Source organism: Neomonachus schauinslandi, chromosome 3 (genome assembly GCF_002201575.2).
Source record: "Neomonachus schauinslandi chromosome 3, ASM220157v2, whole genome shotgun sequence".
NCBI lineage: Eukaryota > Metazoa > Chordata > Mammalia > Carnivora > Phocidae > Neomonachus > Neomonachus schauinslandi.
In genome coordinates this window covers 667,933-682,604 of record NC_058405.1, presented here as the reverse complement: position 1 = coordinate 682,604, position 14,672 = coordinate 667,933, and the positions used below count along the sequence as shown (strand labels likewise).

Sequence of the window (14,672 nt, the reverse complement as noted above, 5' to 3'; positions counted from 1 at the left end):
GCTCAGTGGGCATGGGGTTTTCCTTGAGGATCATGAAGGGGTTTGGAAGTCGCCAGAGGTGGTGATAATACAACATTGTGGATGTCCTCAACACCACTGAATTATACACTTTAAAATAGCTAATTTTATGTTATGCGGATTCTACTTCAAAAAAAATTCAACATAGCATTCTCAGAACCTCCAAGATTAATTAACAGAGTAGCATACTGTTGGATAACTGAAGTATTTCACCAGGATCACACAGCTGATGGATCCGCGCCAAGTAAATGTTGGCAGATACCTGGAAGATCTGATGTCTGGTCTTGAGGTACTTTTCCTGATAATCACCTCTTGAAGCTTCTCCTAATACATGACAAAATAGTTGTATCAACAGTGTAAAGAAGAATACTCCGAAAACTCTAGAAAAAGAGATACAGGAGTGTATGGACCAAGTCAGGCAAAGTGGCTTGAACTGTTGCTATGTAAGTTACCAAGTGGGTGGACGTGCAGAGAGCACAAGTCCGTCCCTCCTCCGTCTATCCCAAGTGCCGCGGGTCACGGGTGCAGGCTCTGGGTGTGTAGGAGCAGCCAAGCGTCTAAGCTTAGCCCATAAAAGTCTGTGACCAGAATGAACAGGAAAGGGATTCTCAGTCAAATTGCACCAATGTGATGTTACACCTTACAGGTTTCTCCAGAAAGTAGCCCTGACTGAAACAATGCTCACTGGCTAAGTATAAAGACTATGTGTGCTTCACGTCCAAAAGGAACTAAGAGACTCAAGTTGCAATCCGTAGAAAAAGGAACTGGCATAAAGCTTTCTAGAAGAAAATGTCTCATAAACTAAAAAATTACAGGGGATAGAAGCGAGCTCTGGATCCATTTAGACGGGCTAAATTCATGCAAAATTAATGAAGGCCCATATTTGGCAGGACCAGGGCCTACCCTTCAAGCTCATGGCCCTCACTAAGGCTTACTGCATCAAGTAAATTAACTTAGCAGCTTTTTTGGGGGAGGGGGATGGGCAGTGTTCAGTTGTTTTACTTTGTTTAAATATACACAGTTCTTGAAATAAAAATATGGACAATCCAGTAGAAAATCAAATAAAATCTCTACAGAAAAGTCTAAAACATTTCAACTGTGACTTTGAAAAAAATCACCTATATAATCTGGGCACCAAGATCACCCACATACAAAATGAAAAAAAGAAAAAAACAATAATTTTTTAAAAAGATTTTTATTTATTTGACAGAAAGAGAGAACAAGCACACAAGCAGGGGGAGTGGCAGGCAGAGGGTGAAGCAGGCTCCCCACTGAGCAGGGAGCCTGACACGGGACTCGATCCCAGGACCCTGAGATCATGACCTGAGCTGAAGGCAGACCCTTTACTGACTGAGCCCCCCAGGCGCCCCAAGAAACAGTTACTGTTGCAGTGCCCGTCCACAGACACTTAATACAACAAAATCTTTGGTTAGGGGCAGCTGGGGCAACCATACTGATCAAATTAACGACATAAACTTTGTCTCTCCGATTTTCTGCTTTGGCGTACGGCAGGCTGGGGTGGAGTTAAATCCAAGTGTCCCCTTACACACTCTTGGATCTTCAACGGGTGCAGCGATGGCTCGGTACTCTTCCACAAGTTCGGCTCCTGCCCTTGGAGCCCCTCCCCCCAAAGCCCGCCCTGCTGGGGAGGGCTCCTCCAGCCTGGGCAGCGCAGCCGCTCGGAGGCCCGTGCTCCCTCTGGGCTTCTAAGCCTACTCTCCCTGGTCTTCTTGTTTCTCTGACCAGCCCTCCTCCGTCTCCTTCTCTGCTCCTCCTCCCCTAACTCTCAAGCCTCCACTATTCCCCCTACACTTCCTCCCGGACCATCTCCCTCCTGTTTGAAACTCTCCCACCAGCCCCCCACAACCATGAGGACAAACACCGAACCTTCTCTTCTTGTGCCCTAGAAGACTCTGCACACCTGATTCCTGTCCCCTCACCAGTCTCCTACGCATCACCTTTCTCTGGCTCTCTGTACTCCAGCCGGGCGGATCTTCCGGGTCCTGGAACCTGTCATCTCCAACCACCTATTTTGTTCCTTCTGCCTGGAGTGCTGCAACTATCTGGCCGCCCCTCCCACATCTCTCATTCTGCAGGATACAGCCCACACTGCATTACACTCTGTATTCCTCTGGTGAAGGCTCTGTCGCCTCAGCCCTGGGGACCATCACCCAGCCCAGCCCACAGATTACTAGAACCCGTGCCTCTCCTGAGCCTGTACCCCAACCATAATAAAATAGTTGTGCATTAGTGCCTGTCTCATCTGCCAGGAAAGAGGCTCCATGAACGCCAGACCCACATCTGTCTTGCTCACAGTCAAACCCCCGCACCTAGTGCCCTACCTTCCTTGCGCAGAGAAACCTCTGAATTTATTGAATAAATGGTGACCCCCCCCCCCCCCCGACTACCACGGTTTCCACTACATTTTAAGAAGCCCCTCTTCTGGGCTGTCCCTCTATGTCTCTTTCTTCGGCATGACCGTATTGTCTTCCCACATAAACCTGCTCTTCCTTCTAGACTTCCTCTTTTGGTCAATAATGTCACCAGCTGCTCAGGTGCCCAAGCCGGGAACTGGTAAGCTGGTTCTTCATAGTTCAGTGAAGATCCTCTCCCTCCCTCCACTCCTCCTTCTGGTTCCAAAGAGTGTCACCTCCTCCTGCCTACATTATCACAACAGCTTCTAACTACTCTTCCCTGCAACCCTGAACCCTCCGGTCCAACTCCTATTCTCCCGACAAAATACAAACAGGACCACATCCCTCGCCGCCTTCTGAAAAACCTCCTGTGCTGCCATGGTCTCCTGGACAAACTCTACTCCCTGCGCACGGAAGACAAGGCCCTGCCCGGGCAGCGCTACCCTTCCGGACTCCCCAGGCCACCTGCGGGCCGCTCTGCGTTAGCGGTAATGCTCCAAAGCACTACCTTCCCCGCTTCATCTCTGGACCAGGGGCTTTCCTCCTCGTCCCCCCGGCTGCCCGCGTTTCCGCTCCAGCCCTGTTCAGAGTCGCCTCCCCCTCGTCAGACACCCGGCAGGCTCCCACCTGCGCGCCTCCCCGCAGAGCCCTCCGGGCCCGAGGCCGGCCGGCGACCCCGCCACTCCCGTGACCTTCGCGCCCCGCGCTCCCCAGCCTCCGCCCCAGTCCCGCCCCCGAGGCGCGACCCCGGCGCTCCCCGGCTCCCGGCCCCCGCCCCGACCCCGGCGCTCCCTCGGCCCCCGGCGCGCAGGAGGGACCCGGTGGGAGGCGACACCGCGGACCACCTACCATTCTCCGCGGCGCACCCCAGCTTCTCGCCGGCTCCGGCCGTCTGCGCAGGCGCCCGGCCCGGCGCGCTGTCCTCTTCCTCGGCGTCGGCGCCCGGGACACCCGCCCGGGAAGGAGAGCGGGGGACCGCGACAGGTCCGCCCCCGCGGAACTCCAACTCCCGGCGTGCACCGGGCCGCCCGGGGGACGGGCGGCACCCAGGCCTCGCCCCCCCAGCTCCCAGCGTGCACAGCGTGGCCCGGGGGCTCACGGGACCTCACCTCCCGCGCGCCCTCCCGGCTCCGACGTGCACAGCGCCGCCCAAGGACAATGAGACTCGCGGGCGTCGCTCCCTACTCCGACCCGACGTGCCCTGCGCCGCCCGACGGGACCCAAGCCCACCCTCTCCTACAAATCCCGACGTGCACTGCGCCGCCCGAGGGCCGACGGGAACGCAGGCCCCGCCCCCTAAGGGGGACGCACCTCTCTCTGGGCCGCGTCCGCGGCGACGGCGTTCCGGAGAGGGTGACGGACGGCTGGGACCCTCCCCGCGCCCGACCGCGGCCGGGTCCCCGCCCCGGGGGCGGGCCTGCCGCCTGGACAGGGATGCGATAAGGCGCGACCCTGTCGGCTGCTTGACTCCGAGCGCTGGAGAGCGGGGCCTAGGACGCACGTCCGCCGGGCCGCGTCCAGGTGAGCGCTGCTCGCAGTTCGGGCGCGGGGCCTCGAGGCTCCCTCCTGGGGGGTCTCCCCCGTTCCTCCTTCCCCCGGTCTGCGTGCCCGGGGTCTCTCTCCTCGGGGCGCCCCTTCCCTCCCTTCCGAGTCCCGCTGTCCCTGTCTGCTCCTGCGTGGTCTCCCACCTGGTCGTCCTGGACGCCAGGACCGCAGGGCTGGGTCGGGACGGTCTCCTGCAACGCCATGCCTTGTATTTATTGGTAAAACTGTGGAAGCTGCCAGAGTCAGCGGAGAGGAACCTCTGGTCAGTTCCGAGCTTCCCCACGCAGAGGCTTCGTTCTTGCTCGGCTCTAAGATTCCTGCGGGGTAGCTAATCTAGTAAGTGGGAGTCACACGGAAGATGGAACACGTTCTGCCCGCTTGGCTCTGGAGGCCCTCTCGTTCGTCCCCACCGGTCCACAAATCCCGGGAAAGGGCGGGGAGCCCCTGGGGCTGGATTTCGGAGGCCAGCAGCTCATCGTCCCGGCTACAGAAGCTGGGAGGGGCCCCCGCGCCTCAGCTGACTCCTCCCCGCCAGCGGACTCTTGACCGTTCCCCCTTGACCCCTGTGCCTACTTTCCTGGCTGTAGAGGAAGAACAGGTGCCTTCTTACAGGCTCTGCCCTCGGTCCTCTTCGGATCTTACCTGAGAGCACCCGGGTAAACATCAACGGAAGGGAACATGGTTAGCTCTGATGCTCACTTCTTGTGAGATGATACAGTTATCTAGGGGTAAGGTAGCTCAGCCTTCTCATATTTAAATATTTTTCTGATCATTCTTTGGATCAGAGTGTCTTACTGGTTCTAAGTCTTTTTTTATACTATCAACTTTTTAAAAAATAGTATATCAATGGTTGGATTACTTAATAGAGTATGTGGTTTTTGTAGTTTAGTTAACATTAAGTAAGTACTTTAAAGCTTTTTCATGTCCGTAAGAATTTTCCTTCATTCACTTTCCTTTCTCTCTATTAACTCGTTCTCTACTTATTTTACAAATTAGATATAAATCTGGAAGTTGTATTTATAAGATTAGAAGTGCTTTATCTTTTAAGAATTATACTTTTGTCATTTAAATTGTTCATATTTAAAATTCTCCACAAATTAGATTGAGGTAGGTTATTTCCGTTGGGGAGTTTTCTTCCTAAGACTTTTCCATGAGCGCAGCTTTTGTTTCCTGTTCGTTTACTGTGTTGTGCTGAATCTGGAAATGTTGCTGGTATCACAAAGAAATTCTAACGTTAAACCATTTCCTACAAATGATCTTTATGTTTTTCTTTTTCAGAAGAAGCTAAATGACCAGTATTGGTTGCTAACTTTATTCCTGCATGCCCACACTGCTTGCCCTGGGATCTCCTGCACACGGCACCAGGCACCGCATTTGGTACCAGGTCAGTACGTCCCACACTTAGGGTCTCGGTTCAGCTGACTGGATGTGGCTGGGGTTCCTCCGAAGTGCTGTGTTGGAGCCTGGCTGGGTTGGCCTCTGCTGGACAGACAGTGGTTGCTGTCCTAGTAAGGTGAATGGACTAGATTCTTTTTAGCAGTTTGATCAGGAGAATTGGAGAAAGTTGGTCTGGAAGGTCCAGAGGAAGAGAGATGATGGAGGATCCTGTCACTACACATAAGCAGAAGGCTGGGAGGCAGAGCCATGAGGTTTTCAAATTTTAGCCCATTATAGAAAATTGAAAAAAATAGAGGAGCTGCTGCTCCTTCTGTTTCCCATCCCCCTCTGCCTCCCCAGCCCCATTCCCTGAAAGGACTTCAGCAACCCCAGGACTCGAGGACTCTGTCTCATACCAGATGTCTAAGGAAATAGTCCTTTTACATACCCTGCAGTCCTGATAGAGCTCAGAGTTAGAGGCATATGGGAGAAATCTTTAACTTGGGTGACTTTGCTCTGAAAAAGGCTGGTTTTAGACTACATTATTGTGCTTTGCCTTTGATCTTTCTATCCAAAAAATGACATAACATTTCTGAATTACTAAAGATTTTCGAGAGAATAAGAGTAATGTGATTTTTATATGACAGTGAATTAAAGGTACTGGAAATTTTTTTTTTAATGATTTATTTATTTGAGAGAGAGCGTGTGTGTGGTGGGGGGAGGGACAGAGGGAGAGAGAGAATCTCAAGCAGACTCCCTGCTGAGTGTGGAGCTTGACACCGGGCTCAACCCCACCATCCATGAGATCATGACCCGACCTGAAACCAAGAGTTGGATGCTCTTGGTTTTGGCTGAACTGGACCTGACTGAACCACCCAGGCGCCCCTGAAAATATTGGAAGTTTTTTTTGTTTTTTGATTTTTTGAGTGGGCTTAATGGTGAACCCATTTGCCTTTTTATCCCGAATAACTTAAGACATTTATTAAATATTTTTGTTCTTTTTTTTTTTTTTTTAAAGATTTTATTTATTTTTTGACAGAGAGAGACATAGCGAGAGCAGGAACACAAGCAGGGGGCGTGGGAGAGGGAGAAGCAGGCTTCCCGCAGAGCAGGGAGCCCGATGTGGGACTCGATCCCAGGACCCTGGGATCATGACCTGAGCCGAAGGCAGACGCCTAACGACTGAGCCACCCAGGCACCCAATATTTTTGTTCTTGATCAAGTAGTCTCATCAATTTTTTTTTTTTTAAGATTTTATTTATTTATTTGAGAGAGAGAATGAGAGAGAAAGCATGAGAGTGGGGAGGGTCAGAGGGAGAAGCAGACTCCCTGCTGAGCAGGGAGCCCGATACGGGACTTGATCCCGGGACTCCAGGATCATGACCTGAGCCGAAGGCAGTTGCTTAACCAACTGAGCCACCCAGGCGCCCCAAGTAGTCTCATCAATTTTAAGGTAAGTTTTGCGAATCGTGTTCTGCATTTATCAAGCAAGCAGCACCCATTAGAAATTTGGCAAAGCTGTGGATATATGTTTTAATTAATGTTGGAAATGTGTAAATGAAACCTTTGGGGGTGGGTTGTGTTCAAAGTACTGATTTTGCTGTTGCTCTAAATGAAAAGTAACCTTGTGTTTTACTGTAGCAGAGACATCTTGAAAACCTTTGGCTCTGGTTTAGGGCATTTCCTGGTTTAAAATATAAAAAAAGGGCACCTGGGTGGCTCAGTTGGTTAAGCAACTGCCTTCGGCTCAGGTCATGATCCTGGAGTCCCAGGATAGAGTCCCGCATCGGGCTCCCTGTTCGGCAGGGAGTCTGCTTCTCCCTCTGGCCCTCCCCCCTCTCATGTACTCTCTCTCATTCTTGCTCTCTCAAATAAATAAATAAATCTTTAAAAAAAAAAAAATAATATAAAATATAAAAAAAATGTCGGGTATGTTTTCCTTGTTCTGCAACATAAATGGTGATCATTACACAAAACAAGGGCTTAGCGGGAAACAGTAAGCCTTAATATTGAATTTTTAAAACTTTCTTTTTTTTTTTTTTTTTAAAGATTTTATTTATTTATTTGACAGAGAAAGACACAGCGAGAGAGGGAACACAAACGGGGAGTGGGAGAGGGAGAAGCAGACTCCCCGCCGAGCAGGGAGCCCGATGCGGGACTCGATCCCGGGACTCCAGAATCATGACCTGAGCCGAAGGCAGTCGCTTAACCAACTGAGCCACCCAGGCGCCCCAAATTTTTAAAACTTTCTTTTGAGATAATTACAGACTCATATATAGTTATAAGAACTAATACAGAGAAATCCCACAGATTCTTCACCCAGATTTCCCCAGTGATAACTCCTGACAAAACATATGGTATAAGCAGAAGACTGCATCAATCCAGTCCACCCATTGCACGTGTGTGTGTGTGTGTGTGTGTGTGTGTGTTCAGATCGGTGCGATTCTGTCATGTGTGGATTCCTGGGGCCACCGGCGCTGTCAAGACACAGACCATTTCCATCCATAGAGTACCTCCTCCCCCTTCCCTGACCCCTGAGAGCCCCTATCTGCTCTCCCCCTCCACGGTTTGTCATTCCACAGTACTGTGTAAAAGGAGTCATGGGCCCTGTGTGATAGGCTGTCCTCATGCACCCTTGAGATCCACTGAGGTTGGATCAGTGAATCAAGATACAGAAATTCTGGAGGTGCCTGGGTGCCTGAGTTGGTGAAGCATCTGCCTTTGGCTCAGGTCATGATCTCAGGGTCATGGTATCAAGTCCCACATCAGGCTCCCTGCTCAGCAGAGAGCCTGCCTCTCCCTCTGCTCATGTGCATGTGCACGCTCTCTATCTTTCTCTCTCAAATAAATACAATCTTAAAAAAAAAGATATAGAAATTCTAGGAATTCATTATAAAAACACAGTAAATCCAAAGTGTGTTTTTTATAATTGAAGGTAATAATAACAAAACACTGGAGCTAAAAATGTTTATTATTTACTCAAGAAAAAGCATGCTACAATTTAGTAGTCCATAGGATTTGGTAGCCAAGTTTGAAGGTAAGATGGAATTGAATTTATGAAGAAGGAGTGATTCATATTTTCAGACTCTATAAATAATTTCAGTTTCATGTTCATGATATAAACTTGTTTGGGTGGAAATATTATATGACCACAACTAAATTCTCAATGATTTTTCATAAAAATTAATAGTCCCTCATGTGTCGTGGGGTAGAGTTTTAAGTATTTAATTTCAGGAACTTGTTTGGGGAAGGAACCAGAGATGAATGGAGGCGTGTTATTCACAAACTGTGTGGCAGGTTATTTGTCTGAAGTTTGAAATCCATAAAAGAATCACTTTTTGAGATCTTTTAGGGAAAATGGGAAACATTGACAAAGCTTCAGAAATTTCTATCTTGGTTCTGAAAAATACTAAAAAAGCATGCACTTCTGAAGTAGTGATTGAATTTGTTCTGTCCCCTGGAACAATAGAAGCTTAGCAATAAAATGTGTCATTAAAATGACAGATTAACTATGTTGCTAGGCATTACTATGATTAGGTAATCATTTATTTATTTTTGGGTGCCTGGGTGGCTCAGTCGTTAAGCATCTGCCTTCCGGCTCGGGTCATGATCCCGGGGCCCTGGGATCGAGCCCTGCATCGGGCTCCCTGCTCAGTGGGAAGCCTGCTTCTCCCTCTCCCCTTCCCCTGCTTGTGTTCCCTCTCTCGCTGTGTCTCTCTCTGTCAAATAAATAAATAAAATCTTTTTTTAAAAAATCATTTATTTATTTTTAAGGTGGTAACATTTACTTAAAGTTACATTAAAACTGTAACATAAAGTTGGGTAATTTAGACAGAATGTTCTCATGTATCCTACCTTGTTGGGAAAAAAGTGAACTATTGTAGGTACGTGAATTCTCTGTGTGACATCAGGAGCTGAAGGATTCAGAAATGTATTGAAATTGAGCAGTTTCCTGACTTTCTAACCAGAATATTGAGTCAGAATATAATTTTTTCCTGGTGAGTTTTGATTGGTAGGTATCCCTCCTGTCCTTCAGTAGTGGTATTTTCGGTTCAGCCCTCACCAGACCCCCGGGTGGCAAGTCTTTGCAGAGTTCTTGTGCTGTTTTTTCAGAAGCTCTGCTTTGTCTCCACTTTCTCTTGGCTGTCATTTCTTAGTCTGGTCAGAATTTTATCTCTAGAAATGTCACAGTCTTGTTTTTGCTGCATCTGACCTGTTTTGCCTGGGAAACCAGCTTAAACTTGTGAGAATTGGGATTACTAGTGAAACTGAGGTACAGATACGTGTTTGAGTAAACAGGTCCTCAGGAAGGGGAGATAACTGGTACATTTGATGTGGTAATCCATGGGATGCTGCTACTGATGATTCGTTTGTAGTAATATTTTGTTTTCTTTAAACTGCAAGTCTTGTGCAAATGGCAGATTTGTTTTGTTTTCTTTTTTGACATAAGTACTTGTGCCCAGTGATCTAGTTGTCAGGTTCAGTGGTTATTTTTCAGGGCATAGCTTGCTTGGCCTGTCTTTTGTTTGTTACTTCTCCTTCTTTGTTCTCCGTTTTTCTACCTCTGAGGTGGTTCCTTCTTGGTGACCTTGCTGACACAGCTTGTACCTGTTCCTTGATCACTCCTCTGGAGGACACAGCCCTGCCCACCTGGTGTGATCAGGTCTCCGCAGCTGCAGCACACACTGCTGCCTGAAGCACAACCTTCAATGAAACCTTCGGCCCGTCATGGTCAGGGTCCTGTCTGTGCTTCACTTGCCAGGATAAATTCCCACACAGTGTCTGGGCGCTTCCTAAGGAGAGGGAGAGAAGGAGCCTAAATTTGGGTGATAGAAAATGTTTGAACATTTAATAAAGCCCTATCGATCCAGGTGTGATTGTGTTTTGTGATTTTCTTTTTCTGTGTTTGACATCTGTGACTTTGGAAATTTTGCAAAATGCCTAATGATTTTGGAAAGAAAACAATATGTAAGCTAATAATAGCTCAAACGGTTTCATTTAGAAATGATGTGGAGTGTGTTTCCTCCAGGTGAGTCACTGATCTGAGATAGCAGAAGTCGATGGTATTTTCTGGCCTTTAAGTTGAATGGTTTTTGTCTTTTGCACACAGTAGATTTAATAGGTATATGAGGCTAAGTTTTCTTTAAAAAAAATTGCCCTTAAATTCGATGTAACCTTTAGTCTCAATTCTTTACCAGGCCCTATACTTTAATATTCAGTATTTTATTTAAATCCAGGTATAAGAGCTCAGATATTAATGTTTATCTAGGAAAAATAACATCTTCAAAAAAGTAATAGTTTTCTGGATGTAATTATTTAATACTTTTAAGTCTGATCTCAATAGTAATGAATCATTGTTCAGCTATATGTGACAGTAAATCTCTTTTTCAGCTGAAAATGTGTATCTAAAATGCAAGCTCACCTTAGCAGAAGCCTTTGGACAGCGTTGCCCTGTCCTCTAAAATTGGATCATGAAGGTATTGGAAAAAAATTACTTCTGGATGTTGCTTCCACTGCTTCGTTTGATAGCCGATGCTGCGGAACATGAAGAGGTAGCAAAACATGCCATAAAGTTACACCGAGGCAGAGGGGCAGCCATCACTCAGAGGAAGCAGTGGGTCCTCGATAGTTGCAGAAAGCTCTCTGGGCTGCTTCGCCAAAAGACTGTGGTTCTTAACAAACTGAAAAGTGCAATCAGAGCAGTAGAAAAAGACGTTAGCCTGTCAGATGAAGAGAAACTATTTCAGGTGCACACATTTGAAATTTTCCAAAAAGAGCTGAATGAAAGTGAAAACTCAGTGTTCCAGGCGATCTATGGCCTCCAGAGAGCCCTGCAGGGAGACTACAGAGATGTTGTGAACATGAAGGAAAGCAGTAGGCAGCGTCTGGAGGCCCTGAGAGAGGCTGCGATAAAGGTGAGTCCAGCCCGCTCTGAGCCAGAGAGCAGGGCCACGGAGTCCGGGGAGAGGGCGGTGGGCGCTGTGCTGAAGCAGCTGTGGACCGCCAGGCACCTGTTCACAGCAAAACACGTACAGAGAGTGTCCCTTCCTTGTGCATGACATCGTGGCATAGCTCCAGTTTATGGCTTCTAGGGCTTGTTCTAATGCTTTTCTCGGTTGTGGAAATCCCCAGGTAAGTAAAATAGTGACTCAAGTTATCCCAGTAAACTGACGGGGAAGTAAATATATTTGTAACCGCAATCAACGTTTTGAGTTTCTGACAACAATTCTTAGTGTGAAGGTTGGCTGCCTTTAATGTGCATCCACTGAAAATAAAAATGCTAAAATTAGTTTTAAATATATACATTTGAAATAAGGATTTTGATGAAGTGTATTTTTAAAATGGTGAGATGAAACTATTACTGTATCAGATGTGATATTTATATGATTTTTTTTAAGCCATCATTTATGCCATTTATTATTTGCCAGGCATTTAATTTTTTTTTTAAAGATTTTATTTATTTGACAGAGAGAGACACAGCGAGAGAGGGAACACAAGCAAGGGAGTGAGAGAGGGAGAAGCAGGCCTCCCGCGGAGCAGGAAGCCCGACACGGGGCTCGATCCCAGGACCCTGGGATCATGACCTGAGCCGAAGGCAGACGCTTAACGACTGAGCCACCCAGGTGCCCCTGTGCCAGGCACTTTAAATACTGATCTTCCTTGACTTATGATGGGATTTTGTCCCAGTAAGTTGAAAGTACAGCAAGTCAGAAACACATTTAATGTACCTAACCTGCCCAACACCATAGCTTAACCTGGTTTACCTTAAACGTGCTTAGGACACTTACGTTAGCCCACCGTTGGGCAATATTATATAACATGAAGCCTATTTTATAATAAAGCGCTGAATATCTCATGTAATGTATTGAATTCTGTACTGAAAGTGAAAACAGAATGCTTGTCATTGCGTCCATTGTTTACCATGTGATCGCTGGCTGGTTGGGAGCTGTGGTCCCATGCCACTGCCCAGCATCACGAGAGGACCTCTTTGCCTATGGCTAGCCCAGGAAAAGATCACTTCAAAATTCCAAGTGTTGTTTCTGCTGAGTGTGTATCACTTTCACACCATCGTGAAGTCAAAAAGTTTTAAGTCCAGCCATCGTTAAGTCAGGGGCCGTTGGTATATGAAATATTTCATCTTCTTAGAAAGGTTATGGTATTATCACACAGTTTAAAAAGTAGAGAGGGTACAGACTTATTAAACTTTCTTTACCAAAGTATGATGTATTTGGTAGAAACACGGTATGGAGTAGATGGCTGAGTCAGGGTTTTCGGCCACCTTGATTCAGTAGCATGTCTGTTTAGTGTGTGTGATTGTATGTTGGAAATAGACCTTGATGCTCTCATCTGAACAGATGTTACTGCCTTACCAGATCCTTTGGACAGCTGAGACATTAAAACTCCTTGGTTTTAAAGATAGGCACGTAGTGGTATTGATTTGAGTGGTTTTACTATAAAATAGAGAACTAACATGAGTTTGAGCCATATTGACCCAACTACACATGCCTTCTACACATGGTTTGTGCCCCACATCTGAGACAGTCCAGGTATTGGTAGCTGTGTGTGTGTGTGTGTGTGTGTGTGTGTGTGTGTGTGTTAGAGTTGTTGGTTGATGTTGAGTTAGGGTCTGTCAAACAGCCATGCTTGTCCTTGGCACTGTCCTGCTGCTTCCCTGTTCCAGCTGTGCCCCACCCCTTTAAAGTATGACTACGTATCTTAATAGTAAGGATGCTGATCTGATTGATAGCTTGAGCTTAAATATGATTGTCTAAAATACCTGTATTGTTGGTACCATCCATCAGTTTCCCAAGTAATGCTGTCAGTTTCTTCTGGAACAATTTCTCCTTTGTAACTTGGAATTTTTGTGTATCCTGCTTAGAAATTTTTAGCTCAATGATCAAGTATCACAGGTGTTTTTAGAGTACAGCTGAACATCCATATGTAGTAGGCATGATGTCTGGACTATAATCTGTTCAGTGAGTGGTTTTGTATGAATAGGTGACCGTCAGAATTTACTGACAGTCGTATATCACGTTTGTTGAGGTGTACATACAAATAGCTTTCCCTAAACATTTTGCTAAGCTCCATTATGCTTGAGTGATCTAGGATACTTGACCTTCTGTCGTTGACCCGAGCCAGATTTACATGATTATGAACATATTTGACAACGAGAGCATGTTCGTTGGTGTGGCCAGACCAGGCACCTGAAGGAAGTCCTAGCCTGGCCCATTTCTTAATAAACCCCACATTTCATTTCTCACCAATGAACAGGAAGAGACAGAATATGTGGAACTTCTGGCAGCAGAAAAACATCAAGTTGAAGCTCTCAAAAATATGCAACATCAAAACAAAAGTTTATCCATACTTGATGAAATTCTTGAAGATGTGAGAAAGGCAGCCGATCGTCTAGAGGAAGAAATAGAAGAACATGCTTTTGATGACAATAAATCAGTAAGTAGCATTCCAGGACAATTTCCTCTTTACTCGGGCTGCTTGCAGAGAGGATGTGTCACTGAATTTGTTGGCATGTCTGTTTCTAGTGTGGATTGAAAATGAAGACAGAACCAAAACACCTGTGTCTCAGAAAGTGCTCTGGTTTGGTTATGCCAAGGTACACTAGATGCCCTTTACTTTGCCGTATGTTTTTGTCACTGCCCCACCGGTGGCTCGTCTCTGTCCCACTTTTGCCTTCAGGGGGACTGGGACTCTGGTCTCAAGAAAGCTTGCCCTGGGACAGGTGGGTTTCAGTGCTGGTCTACCCAGGGGAGCCACAAAGTCCTTATAGGAATCATATCCTTGGCAGGCTTTCAGACCTCTCACTTGCTGTGACATGTTCAGGATTCTCTGGGGAAAATGAGATCAATGCCAAAAACTGATAGTGAGTCCTAAAAAGAACTCAGAAAAGCATGCGGTAATAAAAGCAAATGGGAACACAGCTCGGGGCGGATGAGCGCCAAGCAGGCTGCTCTCTTGACGTCGTGGACCCTGGCAGGGGAGGAGGACGCATGAGTGTCTTTTTGAAGACACTTTATGCACTGCTCACCGAGCACTTCTGTGTCAGGCCATCGGGCTTTCCCTGCCACATAATCCTGGAGTTCACTTCTGCTCCCGGCACCGTGGGTCAGTGTGGACCCTGCAGATAAGGGCGCAGCCCAGCACGGCCCTCCATTTCAGATGCCAGTCACGGGTTCCAAGTTTTCACCTTGGAGGATCCCACACCCCCCTCCTCGGGCTCTCAGAACACAAGGAGATAGTTTATTTGCTAGGTTACCAGGACATTGTGACGGATACAGCTCAGAAACAGCCAGCTGGAAGAGG

The 14,672-nt window shown here is 47.1% G+C and overlaps 2 protein-coding genes across 3 annotated transcripts in view; one reads left to right on the top strand and one right to left on the bottom strand.

Moving 5' to 3' along the window:
* DCUN1D2 (defective in cullin neddylation 1 domain containing 2) overlaps positions 1-3,433 on the bottom strand; it is a 38,022-nt gene extending 34,589 nt beyond the window's left edge. Inside the window, 1 exon segment of the mRNA XM_021696022.1 lies at positions 3,282-3,433. The gene's annotated coding sequence lies outside the window, so the exon portion shown is untranslated.
* Positions 3,434-3,727: 294 nt separating this feature from the next.
* Positions 3,728-14,672, top strand: part of TMCO3 (transmembrane and coiled-coil domains 3) — a 46,934-nt gene continuing 35,989 nt past the window's right edge. For both annotated transcript variants that reach the window (XM_021695979.2, XM_021695978.1), the window contains exons 1-4: positions 3,728-3,953; positions 5,256-5,361; positions 10,746-11,269; positions 13,626-13,805. In XM_021695979.2, the coding sequence (XP_021551654.1) occupies positions 10,826-11,269; positions 13,626-13,805 (624 nt within the window). In that variant the 5' untranslated portion in view covers positions 3,728-3,953; positions 5,256-5,361; positions 10,746-10,825. The remainder of the gene's footprint in view (positions 3,954-5,255; positions 5,362-10,745; positions 11,270-13,625; positions 13,806-14,672) is intronic.